This window comes from Protobothrops mucrosquamatus, unplaced genomic scaffold (assembly GCF_001527695.2).
Source record: "Protobothrops mucrosquamatus isolate PMUCROS unplaced genomic scaffold, P.Mucros_1.0 scaffold205, whole genome shotgun sequence".
NCBI lineage: Eukaryota > Metazoa > Chordata > Lepidosauria > Squamata > Viperidae > Protobothrops > Protobothrops mucrosquamatus.
Window position 1 is genome coordinate 1,073,076 of NW_015386560.1, and position 27,714 is coordinate 1,100,789.

Here is a 27,714-nt window from a genome sequence, read left to right on the forward strand (position 1 = left end):
ATAGAGGCTAGATAGAGTGAAGTTTTATTGCTTCCTCCGTGGGAGGATATCTGAGACGGAGGCAAGCGAGAGTGTGAAGTAAGGGAGTTGGCTGGGGTTTCTAGCCTCGGATTTTAATAATAAAGAGTAAGGGAAGGGGGTGGTTTTGAACCCTGAAACCTGAAGAAGAATCCTAGAGAAGAAGCACCAGGAGGAGAGAAACTGGTGGTGCCAACTGTTGCTGTGGACTTTGGAGGCGTTTGGACTGTGGCCATCGCTGCTGGCACAGGTGCTGGGACATTGTGGGGGGAGTTGCCCTGGGGGATGAGCCATTGCCATAACATACTGGCCGTCGTTGTTATTGTTACCATCTGGAGCCGGGGTTTACCCCCCCATTTCATCGGATTCTGAACGATTGCTCAGGGGCCTGTTACTCCTGCTGCTAAAGCAGCCCTGAGCTGTTATATATATCTTCAGAGCATCAACCACTGAGACTGATTAAGTTCGTGCCTGAAAGTCCTGCTTCAACAAGAAGAGCCTGCCACCCATTAATGCTGCGTGAGCTCCGGTTGTAAGACATCTCATCGATCTCTAAAGAACATTGCTGCAAGGCTGGACAAGGGGGGACGTGGCTGGGAGGGCCTGGGCATTGGCGGCCTCTGAGGAGGTAGCGCTACAACCTGATTAAAAGAACCCTCGGCTCTCTAGGGGAGGAGAAACCTGAGCTCCGCGGCCGCACCAGCACCTGGAGCTGCAGCTGGAGAGGCACTGTAGTCCCAGGGATGTCCGCTGAACCAGCAGCTACTACTTCAGCAGCCCCCATTCCCTGCCGACCCGCAGATGGCAATCAGGATGGAAGAGAATACCGTTGGTGGCGATCCATTGACAGATTCCTGCTGCTGGATGCGAAATTCAGGGGGGACCTGCCACGCTTGGGGTTCTTCCTAACCCAAGTCCTCAGCTACATGGAAGAATATGGACGGGACATCCCCAGCGACAAAACCCGTATCCGTATCTTGCAATCCGCCCTGGACGGACCAGCCGCAGACTGGATGGGGAACCTGCATGATTCCAACGCCCCAGAGCTCAACGACTTCAACTGCTTCATATCCTCTCTGAGAAGGCGATTTGAGGACCTCCCTGGCTGATCGCAAAACCCGCGTGAGAATCAAAGTGGTGAGGCAGGGCAGACACTCGGTAGCCAAATATACACAAGAATAGCTATTAGCTATTGCTAACAAGCTGAACTGGCCGGAAGACATCCTCCTTAGCCCTTTCAAAGACAGCCTAAACTATGACCTGTATGATGCTTGCCTGCCTCAAGGGGACCCACGCCAACTTGATGAATGGTATGTCCTGGCAGAGGAAGCAGAGATCGACCTACTGAAGAGGCACCGCCAATGAAAACTATGGGGCCGCTCGCCTCCTGAGCCGAAGCGCGAGCCAGCGAAATCACTGGCTACGGCCAAGAAGTCAATGGGCTGTTTCAAATGCGGGAGAGGGGGGCATCATACCGTAGAATGCCTCTTGAACGCCCCTCAGCACAACCCAGACCGATCACCGGCCAGGAAATCAGGGAAGTCCCCAGCCAAGCCAAAAGAACCAGCCATGAGGCCGATAGAGGCTGTGGAGTCCCCAACCCCTGCCAAGCATGGGGAGGGAACTTCAGCCTACACCACAGGGGCGGTGGACACCTTGGACAACAGGTCGGAGGACGAACCCTTGGTAAGTGGACCCATTGCACCCATCCTCAAGACAATGACTATATTAGCTCCCTCCATGCCCAAAGATGTCAAAGTGAAAGCCTTAATAGACTCTGGCTGCACCCGCTACCTCATTAGCCCAACACTAGTGGGGAACGTGGGCATTCCGGTGAGGAGGCTGAAACAACCAAACTCATTTGGCCAGTTAGATAGGTCCATAGCAGGGGGGGTTGCCAGCTACCCTAGCCACTTTACCAGTCCACCTATCCCTGGGGAACCATGAGGAAGACATAACGTTTGTAGTGACCCCAGGCATGGAATGCCCAGTGATCCTAGGGCTAGAATGGTTAAAGAAATGGAACCCCTAGGTAAATTGGAGGACCGCAGAACTCAATTTCCCGAAGGGGGATCCCGTGGACTTAAAAACCCAAGGAGTCCTACCAAATTTAGGAACGGAGAAAGCATCAATGGGAGAAGAAAAGGGGCTACCCGAAATACCAGAGAAATACCGAGACCTTGCTGAGGTTTTCAGTGAGGAGCGGGCAGATGAGCTTCCCCCTCACTGACCCATGGATTGTGCTATAGAATTCGAGCCCAGGGCAAAACTCCCGAAGCCCAGACTATACTCTATGAGCCCTAAGGAGAAGGAGGAAATGGAAAGATTCATAAATAAGAACCTAGAAAGGGGGTTTATCGAACTGCCAAGCCTAAAGTAGCAGCCCCGGTCCTCTTTACAGAGAAGAAGGATGGCACTTTACGCTTGTGCGTGGATTACTGCGCCCTGAATGCAATCAGTGAAAGTAACCTATACCCCCTACCCCTCATGAAGGACATGTTATCCCACCTCTCGAAAGGAAGAATTTTCACTAAACTAGATCTAAGGGGAGCGTATTACCGTGTTAGGATTAAGGAAGGGGATGAATCGAAAACTGCATTTAATTGCCCAATGGGGTGTTATCAATTCAAAGTTTTGCTGTATTTATGCAATTAATCAATGAGATACTAAGGGAGCACCTATTTAAGGGGGTCCTGGTTTATCTAGACAACATCCTTATCTTCACCGAATCCAAAGAGGAACATGTCAACCTAGTCAGAGCGGTTTTAAAGAAACTGCGAGCTGCCCACCTATATGCCAAATTATCGAAATGCGAATTCCACCAGGAAAGAATAAACTACCTGGGTTATCACATATCCCCACAGGGCATTGAAATGGATCCCGAGAAGGTCAGAGCAGTACTAGAATGGGCACCACCTTGCACAAGGAAGCAGTTGCAAAGTTTCCTGGGCTTCGCAAACTTTTACCGCCAACTCATCCCTTTGTTCACCCAAATAGCCCTGCCCCTCACGAACTTACTAAAAATGAAGGGAGAAAGCTCAGTGAAACCTAGCCAGCCACTAAAATGGACAATGGAATGCCAGGCGGCGTTTGAGAGGTTAAAGAGACTTTTTTCTGCCGAACCCGTACTGAGGCACCCAGACACGGATAAACCTTTCGTAATACAGGCGGATGCAAGTGATGTGGGAGTGGGGGCTGTACTATTACAAGAAAATTACGAAGGGGTATTGCAACCGTGCACATATATGTCCAAGAAACTCACCAAAATGGAACAGCGCTGGCCCGTGTGGGAAAAAGAGGCATACAGGGTACGTTGGTCATTACGTACGTGGCACCAGTTCCTTGAAGGGAATAAAATCCCTTTTCAGGTCTGGACGGACCACAAAAACCTGGAAGCCTTAAAAACACCCAGGAAGCAAGGGAAATCACCTGGACTGTTACAACCAGTGGCGAATCCCTCAGCCCCCTGGAAAGAAATAGCCATGGATTTTATAATGGAATTACCAGAAAGCAATGGAAACACTGTCATCTGGATGTTTACGGTCTTGTTTTCCAAACAGGTGCACTTTATCCCTTGCCAAAAGATTCCCACCACAAAAACCTTAGCAAAAGTATTCATGCAGCACATCTACAAACTGCATTGGCACCCCAACACATCATATCTGATAGGGAAGTGCAATTTACGTCAGAATTTTGGAAGGAATTTTTATCCCTCCTAGGAACCACTCAGGGACTGTCATCTAGTCATCATCCTCAATGTAATGGACAATCCGAACGTTGTAACTCAGTACTTGAGCAATACTTAAGATGCTTTATTAATTTCCAGCAAACGAATTGGACGGACCTACTCCTTCGCAGAAGTCGCCTACAATAATGCAGTCCACTCCAGCACAGGCTACACTCCTTTTCAAATAGCCATTGGTCAAAGTTTCAACCCTATGCCAGAACTAATCCCAAATGAGCCAGCAATCCCATCACTGAAAGAATGGATAGCACAATTACAAAACACCTGGCCCAATAGTTAGAAAAGCCCTAGACGAAGCTAGGTAAGCATACAAAGCACAAGTAGATAAAAAGAGTCGAACCCACACCATTCATTGTAGGAGAAATGGTATATTTGTCTACAAAATCCCTAAAATCCCTACAACCCTGTAAAAAAACCTGGACCAAAATATATAGGACCTTTTCCAATTAAAAAATCATAAACCCAGTAACAGTTAGAACTACCCAAAAATCTCAAGCAAATACACCCAATTTTTCACTGCAGCTTGCTGAAAAGAGAACAATAGTCACCCTTATGGCCAAAAATTCCCCCCCCACCACCTCCAATCATGGTTGAAGGAGAACAATACTTCGAGATAAAGGAAATCCTAGACTTTAGGACAGGGGTAGGCAACCCAAAACACTCAAAGAGCCACTTGGACATGTTTCCCACCGAAAAAAAACACTGGGAGCCGCAAAACCCTTTTGATATCTAAAATGAAGATAACACTGCATATATCCTTTTTTACCTTAAATATGTATGTATGTATGTATGTATGTATGTATGTATGTATCTGTTTGTGTGTGTATATATAAAATAAAGGTAAACAAGGATATATGCAGTGTTATCTTCATTTTAGATGTCAAAACGGTCTCTCTCTGTCTCTTTCCTCTTTCCTTTCTTTCCTCTCTCCCTTTCCTCTTTCCCTTTCCTTTTTCTTTCCTCTCCTTCTTTCTCTTTTTCCTTTCTCTTTCCTCTCCCTCTTTCTTTCTTTCCTCTCTCTTCTGTCCTCCCTTTCTCTTTCCTTTCTCTTTCTCTCTCTTTCTCTTTCCTCTTTCTCTGTTTCCTCTCTTTCTCTCTTTCCTCTTTCTCTGTTTCCTCCCTTTCTCTTTCTCTTTCCTCTCTCTCTCTCTCTTTCCTCTCTTTTCCTGTTTCTCTTTCCTCTCTTTCTCTCTCTCTTACGGCAACATCGTCGGGGGTCCCCGTCGCCCCCAGCCCGGCCTGTGCCACGTCCTCAGCTGAATGGGCAAAGAGGGGGAGCAGGACAGGAGGCAGCGGCTCCAGTGGTGATGGAACGGCTGCATCGTTGGGGGTCCCTGCTGCCCCCAGCCCAGCCTCTGCTGTGTCCTCAGCCGAACGGGCGGGGAGGGGGAGCAGTATGGGAGGCAGCGGCTCCGGTGGTGACGGAACGGCTGCATCGTTGGGGGTCCCTGCTGCCCCCAGCCCAGCCTCTGCTGTGTCCTCAGCCGAACGGGCGGGGGAGCAGTATGGGAGGCAGCAGCTCCGGTGATGGCGGCACGACTGCATCGTTAGGGGTCCCCGCCATCCCCGGCCCGACCACCGCCGTGTCCTCAGCTGAACGGGCGGGGAGGGGGAGGACAGGAGGCAGCGGCTCCAGTGGCAGCGGCGGGGGCATGGCTGCATCGTTGGGGGTCCCTGCCGTCCCCAGCACGGCTGCCACCCCTGCTGGGACTCCGCACTTCCTGGCCTCGCCCTCTGCCCATTGATGGAGCCGCGGTGGGGACAGCGCCCGCCCAAGCTGCCTGGGGGACAGCAGGAGGAAGGAGAGGAGAGCGAGGAAGCAGCCACCCCAGCCGGGACTCTGCGCTGCCCGGCCTTGCTCTCCATCGATCGATGGAGCCGTGGTGGGGGCTGGTGCCGCGCAGCCCCTGCCAGCCCCTCCACCAGCCCGGCTGCTCCCCCCAGGCACCCCTCCTGCCCCTGCGCCCGCCCAAGCTGCCCGGGGGGGCACCAGGAGGAAGGAGAGGAGGAGGGCGAGGAAATCGCCGCCGCCACCCCAGCCGGGACTCCGCGCTGCCTGGCCTCGCCCTCCACCCATCCAATGGAGCCGCTGTGGGGGCTGGAGCTGCGCGGCCCCTGCCAGCCCCTCCGCCAGCCCGGCCGCTCCCAGCAGGGATCCCAGGGCTTCCCCGGGCGGCTCCAAGGCCACGAGGCCCTGGCAGCACTTCTCCCAGGGGGTGGGGCACCTGGGCGCAGGGCCAATCAGGAGCCCTGCAGGAGGTAAGTCCGCCTGAGAGAGAGAGAAGTGAAGTGAAAGTGCCTCTCTGCCTCTCTCTCTGCAAATGGCGGAGGAAGCTCCGGAGCCACAGGTGATGGCTCAAAGAGCCGCATGCGGTTCCGGAGCCGCAGGTTGCCAACCCGTGCTCTAGGAAGTATCATGGGGCAACTCAATACCTAGTAGCATGGAAACACCTTCCCTCCTCACAAAATGAGTGGGTCCATAAACGTCACGTCAGAGCAGCGAAACTGCTAAAGAAGTGTCATACAGAATACCCCAACTAACCAGACTAACTTTTATACCTGTTTTGTTTTCTCTACAGGTGGATCTCTCTTATTTTTAAGGGGGGCAGGATATCAGAATCCATTTATATTTCATTTCTATCTCCTCTGAGCTAAAATCAAATCTCACCTTTCCCTGGATTCTGCCATACTTCCAAGGGGGAGGGGGGATATGCATGTGGGTTTGTTGCTTTCACTTCCTCTATACGCTACAATGTAACCTTTTGGTTACTGACTCCGTGTCTGCTATTCATTACAATGTAACAAATTGCCTCCTGCACTATGCATCTCTCTGAAGCTTCTTCTCCCTAACCGGGCAGCTAGGAAAAGAGGGGGGGGAGAGAAAGAAGTACAAACCTCCAGGACCTGGCTTATCTCTCCGTTCTCAAAAGGAGGTGTGAAGAGCTGTGGAACATCACACTACAAACGGAGCCGGATTGATGTTATCTCCCCTTTCCCACGATGGACCTAACACCTAGGAATTGGCAGGTCTGAATCATCTGGATGAACTGTGGGGTGAGGTTTGCTTAGGGACACTTTAAAGTAATTGATGAAAATCGCATTTAGAAAGTTTGGCATAGAGACTAGCTTTTAACAGTTTCTTAAGCACCTCTTTAATTAACTTGATGTGCTCCTCCATGGTTTCAGTATAGAGGATATTGTTAAGGTAAACCAAAATCCCCTTGTATAGGTGATCATGCAGCACTTGATTTATCAGTTGCATAAATACAGTAGGAGTGCCTTAGAGTCCGAAAGGCATCACTTTGAATTGGAAACTCCCTAAGGGGCAATTGAAAGCTGTCCTCCATTCATCCCCCTCCCTAATTCGCACTCGTTAATAAGCTTCTCTTAAGTCCAATTTTGTGAAAATTTTGCCTTTGGCCAGCTGGGTAACATGTCTTTCATCAGGGGATGGGGGTATATATTTTCTAAGCTGACAGTGTTTAACCCCGTGGTGGCGAACCTATGGCACGCAGAGCCGTCCCTGATGGCACGTGAGCCATTGCTGCTTCCCTCCTCTTTGCGCATGCGCAGCTCTTTTACGCTCACTAAACTAAGGAAGTTTCGATTTCGGTTTCGGTTTCGGAGCATGTGGCAGAAAGCGAGAGAGAGAACCAGCAAAAGCGGTAGGTTTTGCCTCACCTCAGCCCTGCCTCGTCTCTGGAGGGGGAGGGGTTGGGCTTCATCATTGACAGTTGGAAGGGTGGAAATGAGGAAGTTTGTGGGGAAGGTGGATGGTGGGAGATTCTCACATATGGTCGGATTTCAAATTATGGTTTGTAATGGTCTTTAGTTTGGAGCGAGTTTGAACTGGCTGTACTCTCTGCCGTAAAAGAGCCATCTGCTTTCCTTCTATCCGTCCTGAGTTACTCCTTGAGTCTCCCTGCCATAAAAGAGCCATCTGTTTTCCTTCTATCCATCCTGAATTAGTCCTTGAGTCTCCCGCATTTGTTTGATCCTTAAACTTATTCAAAAATGCCATCCTTGTTATATCCGGATTATGCCTAAGGAAAGTTTATAACTTTAGCTTTAAGTATTATTGCTTAAAGAAACATCAGTAAGAATATTCTCCTGCAAAATACTACCATATGTAGAATATAGTAAACAAAATATAAGGGGAAAAAAGCCCAGAAAAAAATTGTGATAACAAACAGTTTGGATCCTGGCAGTTTTGCATTGCTATACAGTTTATCAATTGCACAGTAAAATTATTTGAAACCAATATTTTGTGCTATTCTAATGCACAACTGCACAAATATGCATGTAATCTCTGAGGAGGCTATCACATCCGGGCTACAAAAATTTGGTTAAAGCATTCATGTTTGCTGATATTTATTTCCTTTTAAAAACTGGTTTGATTCTTCCATTTATTGTTTAAACTGGTTTAATGCTTCCATTTATTTCCTTCTATTCCCTTAAAACTAGTTTGATTCTTCCATTTGTTGCCATTTATTCTCTTAAAACTGATTTAATTGTTATGTTTATTTCTGATCCACGAAACCTATAACCTCCATGCCATTTCTCACTCTTTTTATTCCTTTCTGCTTTGTTTTTTATTCCCTCTCATGTATTTTCTTTCATCTTCACTGAAAGAAAATCCCTCCAGGTCCCCACTATAATCTATGGTTCAAATGAAAGCAGCCTGTTCTTATTTATTATTTACTAACTTTCTGTAAATCTTGGCCCCACATTTAAAGGCAAGGTAAACATGCATTAAAATACATGCAGCGGCGGCACAGCATTAATGGCGGCTGGGGCTGTCTTTCTTGCCTCAGCTGGCTGCCCAGCCTCGTAGGCGGTAGCAATGGTGTCTGAAGCTGCCTCAGCTGGCCACTGGTCTCAGCAGGCCCCAATGAGGCAGCTTTCACACTCACCGGCTGCCCAGCCTCGTGGCAGCAGTGAGGGGTGGGTGTGCATGCGCCAGAGTGTGAAAAATGGTCTTAAGTCACTTTTTAAAGTGCCATTGTCACTTTAAACTGTCACTAAGTGAACTGTTGTAAGGTGAGGACTACTGTATTTTATCATTTTTTTGGGTCATCAAGTTTACATCAAGTTTTTGGCACCTTGCTAGGTGACTGGAAAAGCCCTTTTACACTACCTGGATTGCAGCTGCTTTCTTGCAGGTATGTGGAATGGCGTGGGACCCACAGGGTTTGCAAAGTTAGGTGAGGAAGTTGGTTACAGCTTTTTAGGAAAGATAAAATAGACAACCAAGAATGCTTTATTGACCATTCTTTGTCCAGATTTTATATCAGTTGCATCTGCTAATACAGGCTTTCTGCTTCAGATTTCTCTGCTATTTTCAGTATCTGGTAAAATGAATGAGTTCTTTTCCAACAACCTGTAAAATCCAAGACACTGCTTTTATTGTTTAATTCCCCCCTCCCAGATTGTTGATTCAGGGAATATCCATTTCTTTAGTGTTAACTAATAGTGTTAGTTATTTAGAGATAGATTTGTATTGGTTGTTTCATTTTTTTTAAAAAAATTGTGTTTTTTAGACTCCAAGTATACCCACCCAAAAATGGCTACAGCCAAAAAAACAAAAACAGATAGTGGAAGATTATTCCAAGAGGTCTGGACACAGTTATTTGGAGTGATTGAATGCAGTGGGAAAGCGTTATGTGTTATATGCAACGAACGTGTTGTGTGTCGCACATCAAGTGTCAGACGGCACTTTGAAACCAACCACAAAAATGTTGCTGAACTTGGTGATAATGAAAGAAAAGAGTTTATTGAAGGGAAATTGAGGAGCTTTCATTTCCAGCATCTTAGTTTTTCCAACTATCTTTCCAGAACAAATAATCTGACAGCTGCCAGTTTTAAAATTTCACTGTGCCTAGCAAAACATGGTAAGCCCTTCTCTGATGGGGATATTTTCAAAACAGCTATGTTGTCTGCAAGTGATTCTATTTTTCAAGATTTCCAAGACAAGGATAAAATTATTAAACGCATCTCTGAGATACCAGTGAGCAGAAACACCGTTAAAGACAGAGTACAGCGCATGGCACGTGATGTTAGTCAGCAGCTCACCACTGACTTACAAAAGGCAGCCTGTTACTCCATGTGCGTGGACGAAAGCACAGATATCAATAACCATGCAAGGCTGGCAATAATTTTGCGTTATGCTGTTGGTGACATCATGAGAGAGGAGCTGCTGAAACTGATGTCTTTGCCTGAAAGAGCACAAGGTGTAGATATCTACAATGCTGTGAAGGAAGCTTTTTTGTCACAAAACGTAAGACCAGAAAAGGTGGTTTCAATTACAAGTGATGGAGCACCTTCTATGGTGGGGGCAACATCTGGTTTCATACAGTTGTTTCTTCAAGAAACAAAACATAAAGTAATTCAATTCCACTGCATCATTCACCAGGAAGCTCTTTATGCCAAGGAAAGCAACAAAAAATTTGACAATGTCCTCAAAGATGTCACAAAAATAATGAATTACATCATGGCTCGTGCTCTGAATTGTCGGCAGTTTCAAGTACTACTTGAGGAGGTTCAGGCACAGTATGATTGTTTGTTTATGTATAACAATGTCCGGTGGCTGAGCAGAGGACGAGTCCTGGAGAGATTTGTGGTCTGCTTGGATGAAATTCGGCTGTTTATGGATGAAAAAGGGCAAGAATATCCACAGCTCACTGATATGGCCTGGCTTACCAACCTCATGTTTTTTACAGACTTTATACACCACTTCAGTCTGCTCAACAAACAATTACAAGGTGCAGGGAAAACAGCAGAAAGGATGTTTTGTGACATCAAAACATTTGAGAGAAAACTGGAGATTTTTGAAAGAGACCTTGAAAGTGGGCAGCTGAAATATTTTCCTACTCTAAAAGTTCATTTAGAAAATTCTACATCATTTGCAGACAATCCTACAAGCCATCAGGAAATTTACATATAATTTTCTGGCATTGTAGGAGCTGCAAAGGTAAATTTTAGTAACAGATTTTCACAGTTCCGTAAGATGGAGACAACCCTGTGTTTTCTTACTTCTCCAGATAAAGCCAAATTTGAAGAACTTGATCTTTCCTGCTTAGAGTGGTTAGATTTAGGAAATCTAGAAATGGAGCTACTGGAATTTCAGGAAAATACTATCTGGAAAAATAAATTCTGTGACTTGCGTGAAACACTAGAGAAGATGGAAAGGATGACAAAGGACAGCACAGTTAGTGCTGAGAACGAAATCCTCAAAGTGTGGAATTTTCTGCCAGATAATTTTAAATCCATGAAAGCACTTGGCATTGCTTTCCTTACTTTGTTTGGATCATCTTATGCCTGTGAGCAGCTGTTTTCAGCTTTGAATTATATAAAATCTGACACCAGAAGCAGACTAACAGATGACCTGAGTGCTGCATGTGTTGCTCTCAAAATTACAGACTATGAGCCAAGGATAGATAAGTTATCAGCAGGCATACAACAGCAAAAATCACATTAATTCTTTAAAAGCATGCCACAGGGTGTAATAAGTTGGGGGTTTGTAGTCACTGAGTTGTGGGGGGCACAGAGGGAGGCTCAGCCAATCTCACTGTTTACATGTTATACTTTGATAATAAAGGTTCATTCAAATGAAAACTTTTCCTTTTCAATAAAAAATTGTTTGTATCATTGAAAGCTCCGTAGTTGTATTTTTGGGAGGTGGAGTGAGTGGGGGATTTTTACTTTTTGCCTCATTTTGCTCTTTTAAAAAGAATGCGCCCCAATGCCCACCTGCATAGCCAGAAGCCTCGTGCCATCCCCATTCTCCTGCTGCACTCCCCCAGCCCCTCTTTCCCTTCCTTTGAAACAATCCCCCAATCCTTCCTTCTGAATTAAAACGAGAGAAAACCAAGTTTTTTCTTTTGTGGTCTTTACATATTTAGCCTGCAGCTAGAAGGAAGTGGGGAAGAAAACCAACATGAGACACTCTTCTGTTTTAACTTTTTTTCCTTGTTGCTTTTTGGAGTTTTCAGCCTGCTTTCGTGAGAGGGCAGCGTTGGGGAGGGGGTGCAGCTACCCTTCTCCAAGCCATCAGCTGAGCAAGACGCCTGCCTGTCTACGCTCTTCCCCCTGTCCGAGGCTTTCATTGAGGATTGGCGGGGGGGAAGCTGTTTGGTTTTTAATTCCCCTCCCATCTGCTGGGTGGTTTCAGCAGGTTTTGGTCTCTTCTGTCATGCTTTCAGGTTACCCATGAAGCACGTTTGTTTTGGGGGGGATCCCCACTCTGGTTGCTAAGCTTGCTTAAATCTTCCACCTCCTCCTCACCGGAGCCCCCCTTTGTCTGCAACCTGCCCTAGCCTCACCTTGCCTTGCCCCGCGGCAATGGCACCTCTTCCCTGCCCCCTCCCTTGCCTTACTTCACCCTGCAGGACGAGCCTCCTACCCACTGCCTCACCCGCCAGAGAACCCCTGGATCGCCCCCAATCCTGCCCGGCCCCCACAGGCATCTCTCCTCAGGAGCAATATTAACTTGGCCACACCCACTCGGTGGCCACACCCACTTGGCCACGCCCATTCAGAGGCCACACCCACTTGGCCACGCCCATTCGGTGGCCACGCCCCCAGCACCCAGCGATGTATAAGTGGGTTTCAGGTTGCAGTTTGGGTACTCGGTCTCTAAAAGGTTTGCCACCACTGGTTTATCCCCTTAAAATCTATGCATAGCCTCAAAGACCCATCTTGTCTTTAAACAACACTAGGGCAGCCACACATGATTTTGCTGGTTGGATGAAACCTCTAGCCAGATTTTTGTCAATATATTCCAGCAGTTCCTCCATCTCCCTAGGCATCATAGAGCAGGGCTTTTCAACCTTTTCACAGATTGTACCACTTTTAGGACATGACAATATTTGAGTACCACCAGTGTTTAGCAAGATGTCAAAAACTTGAAAACTAAAAAAAAGTGGGGGGGGATTTTGGGTTTTACTGATTAGATTCATTTGTTGTTTATAGAAACGGCTAGTTTATAATATTATGGAAAAGTAAAAAGTTGAGGTTCAATGTTAATGCTGCCTTCTACTGCAACAGAGGAAGTATGTTCTTTTTCCCTTCTCCCCTTCACTTTCCCCCCTTTTCCTCCCCACTGTGTCCTACTATTTGCTTTTGTATTTTTGTATTTATTCTATAATCTAATAAAATATTACAAACTGTAGAAAAAAAGAAAAAAGCACCAGTTTTAATTTCTTCTGTGGCTGTTCCTTTGCTGAACCATTTTCCCTTTGCACTGACAAATATATGATGAATTTATACATGTTTATTAATATGCACCACTACCAGCTAGTTCAGGGGTCTTCAAACTTGGCACTTTTAAGACTTGTGGACTTCAACTCCCAGAATTCCTCAGCCCTCATGGCTGGTTGAGGAATTCTGGGAGTTGAAGTCCACAGGTCTTAAAGTTGCTAAGTTTGTAGATTCCTGAGCTAGCTGGTTGGCCCTTCTGAGCTCTTCCAATCCCTTCCCTGTACCCTTAAAGACACAAGAATCAAGTGCAAAGCAAGAAAATAAAGAAACACAAACTCCGTTTTTTCCTCTCTTTAAGCTGCCTCAGGCGTGTCACGTGTCACAATGTTGCAATCCTAGACTGAAAGGCTTTAAATTAAGCCAGTTTACCTTCAAAGAAAACTTTCTAAAAGCCAGACAGACTCAGTTAAAGGGGATAAAATTAATTACATTTGTTTAAAGAGATTAAACCTTTCCTGTTGTCTTTTTTCCACTTCCCCCACCCAAACCATGTTCTTTTATAGCCTCTCCTCCCCCCCTTTTTCTTCAGTTCACTTCCAGCTCCGAGCTGCTTCTGCGCCAATCAGCTGGAGCCCTGCCGACTGGGGCTTCTGCCGAGCCCAGACAGTCCTGCAGCTGCAGCTGCCTCTCCCTCAGGCTTGGCTCGCTCATTCCCCTCCCCTGCTACACTTGGCTAGCAATCATGTACCACCTACCATGTGGCAAAGTACCACAAGTGGTTCACGTACCACCGGTTGAAAAGCCCTGACATAGAGTACATTTTTGGCTTTGCGAGCTTGGCTCCTGGCAGTATTTCATTCGGTAGCCCAATGAGGAGGAAGGGTGTTACATTTCCTTTCACTAAAAACTTCTGCTAAATCGCAATATTTGCTGGGGATAAGTTGGATCCCTGGCAGTCATTCCACAGCAGCCTTTAATGTCTCAATAGGCTCCCCCTGAACTCCAATGGCAGCAGCCTCCTTTATCTCACTGAGATCAGTTGGTGGGAGAGGTCCTCTGGCTAACCTCAGAGTTTGCATGCCATTCTCCCACCAAACACTGGGGCACCACTTGTCAAGTCAAGCCTAGAATCACAGTCTCTTTCATTTTAGCGACCACCACGAAGCAAATGATCATCCAGTGCTGTCCCATTTCCATTCACAATGGCTGTTAGGTGTGTTGCTGGGGAATCTCTGATAAGCAACCCATCTACCTGTTCAAACTTCATGGCTAGGGGCAACAGTTTGGTGCGAATCCCCAACTTAAGAACTGGGGGAAAGTTAATTAAGCATCTAGTGCAGCCTAAGTCTATTAAAATGTCTAAATCAGTTTGGGCCCATCTTTGGCACTATAATCTTGATGGGAATAGTAAAAGGTGGGATGGGTCGACTTACCATCGGGTCGTCTTCACCATCCTCATCGCTATAGTAAGGCACTGGTAGGGGCAGGTGTTCAAGTGGGGCTCCTGCTTCTCCCCGGGGTGGGGAGGAGATTTGGGCAGCTTGCTCCTGCTTGGCCCAATTAGACTTCTCCCGTCCTGCTCATGGCAGTGGTTTTCTTGGCTTAGTAGTTGAAATTGGTGCGGCTTTTGTTTGGGGGGCAGGGGATAAGCACTCAGCAGCAAGATGGCCCTGTTGCCAACATTGGAAGCATTTGATGGGAGCCCCAGCGGCCGCTTGAGCAGCATCGGCAGTTGAAGTGGCTTGGGGTTGCCGTCCAAACAGGCACTTCTCTGGACCTCAGCTCGGCTCGGTGGCAGTTGGTCTCTTGAAACGATCCAATTCAATGTCCAAAGTTACTGTCACGTTATATCACTCTCACAGCTGGTTCAGAATCCCTTGGTAGATGCATACTTGGAGCAGGTCACAGTCCAGCCCTTGCTTGAAATAGTGGATCAGGGACCACTCTGTCCACTGTCCCAGGCGACCAGCAACTCTCCAGAACTCTCGGACATATTCTTTTGCTGGGCGACCTCGCTGCCTCAAGTGATCTATCTCCTTCTCTGCTTGCAGAGCTTGAGATTCATCCTCAAATCTGACTCTCAGCTGTTCCATGAATAAATTCGCATCCAACAACTCCGGAGTCCCTTCATCATGAAGGGTGGTCACCCACTCCACTGCTTCCCCTTCCATGTTGGCTGTCACTGCATTTACTATTGTGGCATCGTCAGAATAAGTGTGGGCATAACGATCCATATGAGCCCTCACTTGCTTTAGGAAGAGGTCATATCACCCTCCAGAATCCTCTCTGCTGGGCACCCGGGCTCGCAGAGCGAAGCTGCTGCAAAGGATTTTGCTGGGATTGAGAGCTTGAGCCTGCGGCTGATGGAGGAGTGGGTGAAGTGGCACGGGTGTCAGCAACAGGACTGGGACTTTGGCGAGGGGGTGGAAGCGATGGATAAGTCTTCACTTTACCCCCCTTCGTGCACTCACATTGGACTGTAGGAATCCCTTTGTTGACTTCCAGCCGGTCAAATTTCTCCTTTAGCTGTTCAACTGAAGGACTGTGAATTGCAGTCTGGTACTTCCAGTCAGCAGAGTTGTCCCATCCAGTCGATCCCTTCCATTTCTTCTGCACTGCGGAAGATGGTCCCTGGAGCGGAATTAACAACAGCTCCTCTTCGGCAGGCTTACTTCTATGCTGAGGGATCAGTTCCGATTGGTAGAGGTCCACCAGGATGGTGGTTCCTTCTTGAGACATCAACTTCCCTGGCTGGATTATCTTGCTTTTTGGGCGGGCCCCCGTCATCAGACCCTCTTTGGTGGCCAGAGCAGCTGCTTGCTCTCCGATGGCTGAATCTCTGCTGCAACCAGCAGTGGACTCCTCTTTTTCCTCCATAGATGTTCACTGAGTCTTCACTGTCCTCCCAAAGTGGTGGGTAGGCAGCCAGGGCTCAGCACCCCAAGAAAGAGAGCATTTTGAATGGGACTTGGTTTAATGTCAAGGTTCCAATAGACAAGACCAAACAAATCAGAACTCTGAGGCTTGAAATTTCCTCAAAGAACATGTTTATTGGTTACATAGTATCAGCATGGTGAAAAGTGAAACCAAGTCTAAAATTCCCTTCAAAGAAAGACAATAATACAAAGTTGAATATCTCACCCCAAAACTATTCAAGCAGCTAGGTTCCCCAATAGAAGAATTTGGCAGGCTTTCTAACCAAACGCTCATGTCCCCCCATCTAACAGACATAAATGACTCTGGTTCCCACGGGACAGTAAAATCTTTAGACTAGTAGAAATCCTCTGCACCCCCCTCCCATTCTTGTGGCAACCTAGAATGAGCAAAATGGCTGCAGCTAGGTTCGTTGTAGAGTTGACATCCAATTGGGGTCGTACGCACTCACACACAATATTTTTGCTATGAAATACAGTGGTACCTCAGTACTCGACTACTTCAAAATTTGTCGAATTTGGTACTCAACACATTTTGATGCAAAAATGTTGCCCCAGTACCCATCATTTGTTTGGTACTCAACACACTATGAAAGGAAATGGGGGAGTGTTACAGAGACTGGACAGGAAGTCGACCATGCTAGGAAGGTTGCGGACATAGAAAAAGGGACAGATATAAAGTCCTTCCTAGTCACAAGGTTTGTTTTGTACTCATCTTTTTTAGTACTCGTCACGCCTCCTGGAACCAACTAAGAATGAGAACTGAGGTACCACTATATATTTTGAGTCTGAAATATGATTAATAATAAAATGGCATTTATTGAACACTTCAGGAAATGCTTAAGAAAGTGTACAGGTCTCTGTTAGCAAAGCAATTCAGGAACAGTGACATTAACATACTGGGAGTTTTTTCTATCATAATCATATTTTAATTTGAGATTCAGGGAATTGTCAATATGACTGTTCAATAAAAAATGCTTTCCTTGGCTATATCCCCACCATTGGAGATTTGCAGGTATTCATGCACAATGTATGATTAAAAGAAGGGTTCAGTTGCAATGGGTTCAGCTGGCTTGTGGATTTTGGATACCTGGAATTATTACTGAATGGAAGAATAGGAAGGGAACTTCCAAGCAGTCAAATCATAGCTCACTTTTTATGATAGACATGTTCAAATATGTGAGATTGATCAAATTTGCCTTCATTTGTGATGTTCAAATATTTTTGCTCTTTTTGAAAAATTACAATTTATATACAATTGTAGTTACCATCTTCCTGAACTATATGATTTAATATTTTGAAAATTCTTAAATTCAACATCTTTTTCTTATTTTGTTTATTAATTTTTCCTCATGCATTTAAGCAAAAAGCAAAAAAGGGGAAAGAGGAAAGAGAGAAAATGAAATGCAATCGTAGTTCTAGCAGGTACTTCTTAGAATCTTCTACATCTAAAAAATTTACATCCTCAACTTACAACCATAATTGAGCTCAAAATTTCTATTGCTAAGTGAGACAGTTGTTAAATGAGTTTTGCCCCCATTTTATGATCTTTCTTGCCACAGTTGTTCAATCACTGCAATTGTTAAATTAGCAACACAGTTGTTAAGTGAATCTGTCTTCCCCATTGCCTTTGCTTGTCAGAAAGTCTTAAAAAGTAATCATATGACTCCAGGACACTGCAACCATCATAAATATGAGTCAGTTGTCAAGCATCTGAATTTTGATCATGTAACCATGGGGATGCTGCAACAGTCATAAGTGTGAAAAATAATCATGTCGACCAACTTTTTCAGTGCCATTGTAACTTTGAATGGTCACTATATGAACTGTTGATAAGTCAAGGACTACCTGTGTAGAACACAACCTTCAATATATTATCCTGATGTCAATCCCAAAGGTGCTTTTTCAGGAGGCAATTGGACTTGTTTGTTTTTCTTTGAGGACATTGCGCTTCCCATCCAAAAAGCTTCTTCAGCTCTGATTGGATGTTGGGAAATGGAAGGATTTATATTCCTTGCAGACAGCTGGTTATTTGCATTGTTTTAGAGAGTCGTTGAGGCCATGTGTGTGGAGCTTTCTCATCCAAGATGCAGACAACACAGACTCATCCCCAACAGCCTATGCCTGTCTTCAACAGTAAAGGGCAGAAAACATCCTGCAGCCAAGAAGGCTCCATACATTTGCACTACTCAGGTGACCTTGAGGACACAGATAAACAACCACCACCACCACCACCACCACCACCACCACCACCACCACCATCATCATCGAGTTGGAAGGGACATTGGAGGTCTTCTAGTCCAACCCCCTGCTCAGGCAGAAAATCCTATACCATTTCAGACAAATGGTTGTCCAGTCTCTTTTTAAACACTTCCAGTGTTGGAGCATTCACAGCTTCTGGAGGCAGGTTGTTCCACTGATTAATTGTTCTAACAGTGAGAAAATTTCTCTAGGTTGCTTCTCTCTTTGATTAGTTTCCATCCATTGCTTCTTGTCCTGCCTTCAGGTGCTTTGGAGAATAGCTTGACTCCCTCTTCTTTGTGGCCACCTCTGAGATATTCCAACACTGCTATCATGTCACCCCTAGTCCTTCTCTTCATTAAACTAGACATACTCAAACGGCCTCAACGACTCTCTAAAAGAATGCAAATGACCAGCTGTCTGCAAGGAATATAAATCCTTCCATTCCATACCATCCAGTTAGAGCTGAAGAAGCTTCTTGGATGAGAAAGTCCAATTGCCTCCTGAAAAAGCACCTTTGGGACAACCATGACTGGGATGACTGAAGATCTCCACTGAAATCCTGATGTCAAGGTCTTAGCTTTTTCTTCATGCCAGGTACCTGGAATTTAATTTACCATACAGAGAGCTAGTAAAGATGGTGGAGCAAGAGAAAACTCTAATTCTAAATTTATTACTTTATACTTAGAAATGTTTGCTATAAATAAGTTTTCCATGTAGAGTTTAGTCTCGAATGTCCAGTCCAATCTAACTAATTTTGGAATTTAATAGTAAAATTCGACTGTGATAAAATCAAAAGAATGTTCTTCAAATACATGCAAAAATATCCTGCTTTGATGTGTGGTATATAGATTAAAATATTGGATTAAGACTGCAAAATTCAAGTACACACTCATCAATGAAAGTTTAGGACATGAATTTGGACCAGTCTGTCTGTCAGCCTTATAAGGTAGACCAAATTAAGAAACAGATGCCATGTGGATTTAAAAATACTCTTAATAAAACAGCTATCTTCCAAATCTGAATATGCTTTCCTCCTCCTTCACTTTATTTCTGTGTGAATTAGGGAGAGGCCTGCCTGAGGCTTTTGCTTAAGTCTGTTTCTTGGAATGGGCTCAAGCCACATTTGTCTGATCATTACCTTGATAACTGATCTGACTCCCTCAGATTAAGCTATCCCACAAAGTTGTTGCTATGGAGTACAGTTGAGGGAATAATATTTTTGTTTTTGGAGGAAATCTAACAAAACAACAAACAAAATTTTAATAAATTGAAAGTCTGATAAGCTATTGGACAAGAAGCTCTGTGACAGCAAATCCCAGCTTCTGAATTTTTATGAAGCTACTTGAAGCAAAGCCAAACGTGCTTTTCTCACCAATAAGCACCAGTTATTCCTACAGCCTGGAGGATATTGTAACTACTATGTTTCCTCACACCAGAATAGCCTACAACTCTGATATTCTCTGGTGATCTTCCATCTAAGTATTAACCAGGCCCAATTCAGCTTAGCTTCTCAGCCCAGGCAAGATTGATGCTACACCTCCAAGACATATTCCAAAAATCAAAGAGCAATATCGAATTCTATATATTTGCTTGTTCATGAATCCAGTCCAAACAAAGGGGCACAACACTCTTCTAGTTTGATATTCCTGGAGAAAACATTTAAGGATGAAATCCAGAGAAAACCTCACCTGTGTAGTAGGACACTGAAATTCCAGCAACACCAAAGGGCTAGCACATTTCATGATGTTGAAGTAGAACAAGTAAGGCTTCTGCCTGGAAACAGAACAAAATATTACAAACAACTGTTCTTCTATTTGTTCCTATCAATAGGTGATGCCATATGATACACAAAGCTTCAAAAAATATGGAAGATATCTCTTCCAATCCTTTGGGAAAGACTGGATATCACTTCTAAATGAATTACAATCAAGTTGGTATCAAGCATTTTCCTTGCTTTTACCAGGGCTAATCCTGTTAATGGATTTGAATGATAATGTATTTCTTTTAATTGTATGATTATTACCAATGTTGTAGTTTATGTTCTTGTCATAAACCTCCTTGTCTGCTTGCATGAATGAAAAAGCAAGCTATAAATGAAGTATATCTTCAAAATGAGAGGCATAGACCTATCTTCATGCGATTCTGTATGAACTTTGATGTAGAGGCTTAATGCAACCAATTTTGGTCACCATACTACAAAAAGATGTTGAGACTTTGGAAAAAATTCAGAGAAGAGTAACTAAGATGATCAAATGCCTGGAGACTAAAACATATGAAGAATGGCTGCAGGACTTGGGTTTGGCTAGTCTAAAGAAAAAAAGAAACAGGAGTGACATGAGAGTGGTGTTCCAGTATTTGAGGGGCTGCCACAAAGAACAAGGGGTCAAATTATTCTCCACGCACCAGAAGGCAGAACAAGAAACAATCATTAGAAATTGATCAAAGAGAGAAACAACCTGGAACTAAGGAGAAACTTCCTAACAGTGAGGACAATTAACCAGTGGAACAGCTTACCTTCAGAAATCGTGGATGCTCCATCACTGGAGATTTTTAAGAAGAGACTAGAGTCACTAGACAGCCACTTGTCTTAAATGGTATAGGTTCTCCTGGTTGAGCAGGGGTCTGGACTAGAATTCCATGTTCTGTTCTATTCTATTCTATTCTATTCTATTCTATTCTATTCTATTCTATTCTATTCTATTCTATTCTAATGCAATTATCCTACAAAAAGAGCAAAGCCCAAAACCCAACTATTTTACGAAATTGCCCTGAAATTTAGGCTGCAAGGGGGAAGTATTATTTTTCCTGCTGCAGTCTCTTCATTGATCTCTACCATCTCTTTCAGTAGCAAGGGGGTGGATGGAAAAGTGAGTTATAGTAGAGGGAGAACAGAATACAAGGTGCAAATTTATCTCCTTTCTTAGACAGTTGGGTCAGTGGCTTGGCTTTATGAGCAAAGACTGGTATAAATTTTCTGTAGAAGTTAGCAAAGTCTAGGAATCATAGGGTGCCTTTGGCTGTGTGAGGGACTTGCCAGTCTAGGACAGCTTGGGTGTCCATCTAGATGCCTTTTGTGGAAATACGGTAACCCAGGAAGTCTAGTTATTGCACATTTTTCTGGCTTGGCAAAGAGATTGTTATCTCTTAGTCTATGGAAGACTGTGCCCACATCGTCTGTGTGCTGATCCTTGTTCTCAGACTCGATTAAAATGCCAAATAACCACAAATGTATCAATTAAATCTGCAAAGATTTGATTTATGAATCTGGAAACTATGGACCCAGCTTTACAGAGGCCACGTAGTAGGACTGTGTATTCAAATTTGCCATATCTGGTGTCAAAGGCAGTTAAGTAGTCATGGCCTTTTTTGATCCTAATGAGGTTGTAAGCATTGTGGAGGTCCAGTCTTGTAAAAATGCTTGCTTTCTATAGTCTAATAGGTCTGGAATTAACAACAATGGATAGTGGTCTCTTACTGGGACTGAATTCAAGACCTTGTGTTTATAGACCACTCTCAGTGGGAGGTTCCCACTGTTAGGCCCACTTGGGTCTGGTTTCTTGTGCACAAAGAAGGGAGGAGCTGAAGCAGAGGACTAGGAGGATCTAATGAATCCGTTTTGCAAATTAGAGTCCAAATATTGTTTTAGTTTCTAATTCTTTAGTAGACATTTGGAATTGTCTCTTGGCAGGAATCTTGGTACCAGGGATCAGATTTATGGTGCAATCACAGTCTCTATGTGGGGGAGCAGGGCCGAGGTTTCCTCCTCTCCAAAAACATCAGCGAAGTCTGCATATTTACTTGTCACATTGAAAGTCTCTGTTAATCTTCAAGGGGTGCTGGTGGGAGGGTTTGGAAGGCCAATCGCAGTGGGAAAGGCATTCAGGACTATCAAAGGCAGTAGACCAGTTTTTCTACTTAACAATGGGATTGTGGTGTTATAACCAAATGATTCCCAGCACTAGTGGAAGATCGATGTGATCAGCTATGGAAAGAACTCTTCAGGATGCTTTCAAAAGCACTGTGGTGGTGAGTAATGGGTCCTGCTTTTAAAATTCAGCCATCAGTAATTATAACTGGCAATGGAGACTTCAGGGAAACTGTGAGGATCTTAGGTTTCTGGACTTATGAAGTTTGAGGTTGCCCCAGAATCTATCAAAACAGGGATGGTGGTTTCCTGACCACTGGGAAATGTAAGGATAGAATCAAATTTTATTAATGTACCTGAACATGGAAGTAATTGAGCCCTGTTCAGTGCTTGGGTGGCCCAAGCACTTGTGGGCTTGGGGAGAGGGGGGCATTTCTCATTTCCATGGCCTTGGATTTATTGTCCAGGTGGTGAGTAATGGAGACACTGCTGGGCTGCCTGTTGCCTCTTCTGGGAGGTTTTAGTAGGGCAATTCTTGACCATGTGGCTAGGCTCTCTGCAATAGAAACAAAGGGCGAGCTCTCTGTGCCTTTGCCGTTCTTCTGCTCCCAGGGCTTGTCTGGCTGCTCTGATTTGTATCGGTTCTTCAGTGTCCAAATCCAAGGGCAGGGAGGCTTGGGGTAGTGACAGGAGGAGGTAGCTTTGGAAGCAGCTGTCGGGGCTGCTGAAAAATGCTCTGTTCAGCGAGTCATGACTCAGCTGTTATAGCAGCTAGATAGAGGTCTTGTAGACCGTGGGAAATACCTGTATCAGTTGTATGATTATAGCCTTATTGCGTCTCTTCTTGAATTGTGCTCTTAAAACTGGCTCATTCCAATCCAGATCTGCTGCAATGAGGTTGAAATCTTCAAAATATGCTCTCACAGAGTTGTTGCCTGGCATAATTGGTAGATGCACTGCTCAGCTGTTTTTATCCGAACAGGGTCTCCAAAGTGCTCTCTAAACCTAGTGAGGAAGTTTGGGAAATTATCCAGGATGGGGTCATTGGTTTTAATAAGTGGAAACATCCAGTTGGCAGCAGAGTCTGTTAAAACAGGGGTCCCCAGGCCATGGCCCACTACTAGGCCATGAGCCGTTCAGAATCGAGCTGCAGAAGTGGTGGGCGAGCATGTGTAAGCATGCATCCCCATTTCCTCAAGTGGCAGGCATATGCACACGCCACTTGTGCATGTGGGGATATGTGCGTGTGAATGCTCGTCCATCATTTCTGTGATCCGGTTCCGAACACAGCTCCACAAAGCCAGAAGATTGGGGAACTCTGAGTTAAAAGACTAAGGATAAAGGAGACTCTCGATCTGTCTGTTGGAAACTCTCCCAGTTAGGTGCCAATGAACATTTCACACTGGGCTAGGAATGTACTCATCTTATCAGACTCACCAGTGAATCTCTGTGGTAGGCAGCTGGGGGTCTTAGGGATGAGCGCAGCAGGAACTGGCAGTTGTGCCTGGGTAGATGGAGCAGGTAGTTGTGGTTGTGGAGGAATTTCTTGTTGAGTCAGGATCTACATTTGTTGCATCATTTGTTGAAAATTGGCTGCAAGATTTCTGATTTCATCTTCAATGCCATCTTGGCATTTGCTGATTGAGCGGAAGTCTGACTCATCCGCAATTGCTGCAGCTCTGGGATCTGAAGCCATGGCTTGGGTGTTCCAGAGTCAGTGAAAATTTTTGGTGAAGGGAGTAATTCAGATTAATGTCAAGCACCAGGGAAATCAGGAGATCCAGGCAGTTCAAATGTGTATAAAGATTTATTGAAAGCTTAAGCTGTCTACAAGAATCTGAACTACTAATAGTCAAGGGAAATTAGTGGGAGTTAAGAATAAAAGGAATTTAAGGTGGGCTGGACTTAAATTTCTTGTGGGTGCAAACGGATTTATGACTGATGACGCATTTGACTCCTACCTCAGGCTCAGCCTGGTTATCTCCTACACTACTTATATTTCCAGGCTGTAAAAATCAGCATGGGCCAGAGTTGTATTAATTGGTTCTGTATCAATTGTGGCATCCAGGTCCATATGGATATGAGCAATTTGGCAAACTGTTTTACAAAAAATAATTATAATATGCTATAATGAAGTCTTCATAAAACATTCACTCCCCCCCCCCAGATGACTAATGCAAAGTTACAGTGAAAATGCTAAAATATAATCAACATTAAGTGGGGGCTTCAAATACATTTTAGCCTTTGTTTGGTTCAATTTGTTTAGCCGTGATGGTTCAAATTCAGAGAATCATCCTATTCCAACACCCCTGGAACCTGGCAACCAAGTCACATATCAGAAAGGGATAACGTCAATCTCAATCATTTTACTGTTTTAGAGTAATGAGCTTCAACAGATGAGATCCTCAAAACCAGGGCTCCCAACCTTTTTTATACCCCGCATCCCTAGAAAGCTTCTAATATATTCTCGCACCCCTTACAAAAGTACAAAATAATGGCAATGAATTATGCATATACACTATAATTTTGAAAAACCAAGTTTTCTCACCCCCTGGAATATTGTCTCACGTCCCAGGGGGTGCAAGCACCCCTGATTCGGAACCCCTGCTCAAAACCTACTGGAACCCTTTCAGATTCACCAATCTCTTGGCACAGACTTCATGCAGAAAAGTAGAGAATTTCTCCTTAATACTTACTCATTGGGTGTGCCCTTTTGGCCACAGAACTGACCACGGCTATCTGTTGGATAAATCACCTTACGAGGGTCTCCTTGTGTCCATGCTGAAAAGAACATTGAACTAAATTCAACTAATTTAAGTCATTTATTTTAGGCATTGCCCAGTTCCAAAATAACATTTCTCCAGATCTTGAAGCACCATACGAAATTACTGTAAGCTTTTAACATAATCTTTTATTCATGTATATATTTCATGTTTTACTGGGAAATTAGGATAAAGGCATTGTGGTTTTATGCTTAGAGTACCGTATTTTCCGGCGTATAAGACGATTGGGCGTATAAGACGACCCCCAACTTTTGAGAAGATTTTCAGGGTTTAGAACAGTGGTTCTCAACCTGTGGGTCGGGACCCCATTTGGGGTCAATCGACCATTTCATGGGGGTCACCAAGCAAGGCTGTCCGCCATTTTTCTGTCCGCCATTTTTTTGTCTGCCATTTTTTCCCCCTTTTCCAGTGGGTGCCTTACCTCCCTTGAGCTGGGCCAGCTGGTGGTCGGCCTGCTCCGTCTCTGCTGCTTGCCAGCTACGCCTCGGCCGGCGCAGGGGGCGGAACCACGCATGCGTGGTGCTCCCGGGCAGGGAAAGTCCTCGACTTACAACCGGTTGGGTAATCCTCGACTTACGACCGGTTTAGTCCTCGACTTACGACCGGTTTAGTCCTCAACTTACGACCGGTTTAGTCCTCGACTTACGACCGGTTGGGGTCGCGGCATTAAAAAGGTTGAGAACCACTGGTTTAGAAAGTCGTCTTATACGCTGGAAAATACGGGTACCATTTCCTAGTAAAACTGTCAGTCTGTTTTCTCAATATCACTCAATATTAAAACCACTTAAACTTATATTTGTGGATCAAGCAGAATTAAATAAGTATGTGTATGCAAACACACCCATATTGTTACCTTGTGGTTTACAAAAACATCCACAACCTTTATAAAATATTGATAAACATTGTCTACATACAATATGTAACAATCACATTAGATACATTTCTCTCCCAACCCTTCAAGATGCAGCATCCACAACAAATCAAGATGATGCCAAAACGACAACATTCATTGAGTTGCAGCATTCACATGATGATGCCATTTGCACGCATTGTCATTTGCTCTTCTCAACCTATATCAAAGTGGCATATAAGGATTTTTATATGCTACCAAATCCAGGTGATAGGGAGTGCACATAAAAGGCAGAAAATCAAAACAGAGGGAAACCCTCAGATATTAAAAAAGGTATTTATTAAAGTGTTAGAGAAGCCTAAAAGCACCACTTCTTACACCAAATTCACCTTTCAAATGCATGAAAAGTTCTTTAAAAAGTTTATTTTTACTTTCTTGTATTTAAGTTAAGCCCTACTATGCAGCAAATTTCCAACAAATAATCGAAAATAAGTTCTGGAAAAAAAGGGAAACAAAACAAGGGGAGACTAACTGAAAACTTGGAAAAGACAAACCAAGCAAAGGGTTGCAGAGAAAGGCCAGTGGCTATTCGTGTTGGAATAGGTAAGGGCCCAGTTTAGTCACTTTTTATTTGTTGGTGCAAAAGCTGGTCTCTGACAAGGAAGCGGCAAGCACTATCAGTTAGTGAGAAAAAAGTGAAAGGCTAACGCCTGGGAAGGATCTCCTGTCTCCAAAGGGAGGACGCTTTTGCTCTACAGCAGAGAAACCGGGCCTTCAAAGGGGGCGACTGGGCTGAGCCGACTCAAGGCTGCTTTGAGAAAGACGGTTCAGGAGCAGGCTGGTGGTTTACCTTAGCAAGCATTTTCTTCAGCTGAGTCTCGGACATGGCCATGCTGGCGGTGGTGGCGGTGGTCCCTCCCTTGGTCATGCTACCTCTACGACCTCCTCCCGTTACTCTAACTCCCGGACGGACAAGAGCCTTCCTGAGCTCCGCGTCTGACAGCCTCCGCAATCCGTTTCCGCTCGGCGATACCGCGAAACGTCACTTCCGGCGTCTTACTCTCTCTCTCTCTCCCCGCCTCCCCCCCAGCTGACCAGCAAAAATAGTAATAGAGTTTTGAGTTTAGCCCCTCTGCAAAGCCAAAATCATAGAGAGGATGGCCGGGCGGTCCGATTTTATAGCCTGTTCTGGGTTGTAGGTAACTGGATCGAAATGGGGTATGTTAATCACTAAGGGTGACTAAAAGCAGAAAGAGTCAGATTCTAGTCCTCCCTCAATTAAAAAAAACAACAACTACTATTCGGTGAACTTCCTAACAGTGAGAACAATTAACCAGTGGAAAGGCTTGCCTTCAGAAGTTGTGGGTGCTTCATCACTGGAGATTTTTAAAAAGAGAATGGACAGCCATTTGTCTGAAATGGGATACCGTATTTTCCAGCGTATAAGACGACTGGGCGTATAAGACAACCCCCGACTTTTGAGAAGATTTTCAGGGTTTAGAAAGTTGTCTTATACGCCGGAAAATACGGTATATGAGATAATTTAATATGAGTGTGCAGATTAATATGCACTAACCTAGCTCTCTCTTTGTTGCATTATACTAATTATTTTAAAGAGTCAGGCACATATTCATCATGCACTGAAGCTCACAAAATCCAGAGTAGTAACAGGAATCTTCTCAAATGACTATACTCCTGCTGAGAAATAGTCCTGCATATAATCAATTTAGACATCAAGGTTATCAATTTATTTCTGCTTATGTGAAGGATCACTCACAAGAAAGATATATTTTGGTTTGGAGAAGATGGATAGATTATATTGAGTGTAAATATGGGACTAAAAAATATCATTTGGTTTTTGAGTAAATTTTGGAATATAATGGTTGTATAAAGGTTAGAATATTTTATTTAGTATTATTTTTAATTATTAAAGTGTTATTATTATTGTTTTTAATAATTGTACTGTTTAAAAGAGAGTTAAAGGAGGTTACAGATATGTTATTTTAATAGTTGATTAATGTTAATTAGAGTATGATTATGTTATTGTTAACCCTGTGATTGGCACTGGGAAGTGAGGG

At 44.5% G+C, this 27,714-nt stretch overlaps 1 protein-coding gene across 1 annotated transcript in view; it reads right to left on the bottom strand.

Moving 5' to 3' along the window:
* Nucleotides 1-27,714, bottom strand: part of SLC44A2 (solute carrier family 44 member 2) — a 176,735-nt gene that overhangs the window by 122,386 nt on the left and 26,635 nt on the right. Inside the window, exons 4-5 of the mRNA XM_015813952.1 lie at nucleotides 24,700-24,784; nucleotides 19,827-19,911 (exon numbers count right to left, since the gene is read on the bottom strand). Of these exons, the coding sequence (XP_015669438.1) occupies nucleotides 19,827-19,911; nucleotides 24,700-24,784 (170 nt within the window). The remainder of the gene's footprint in view (nucleotides 1-19,826; nucleotides 19,912-24,699; nucleotides 24,785-27,714) is intronic.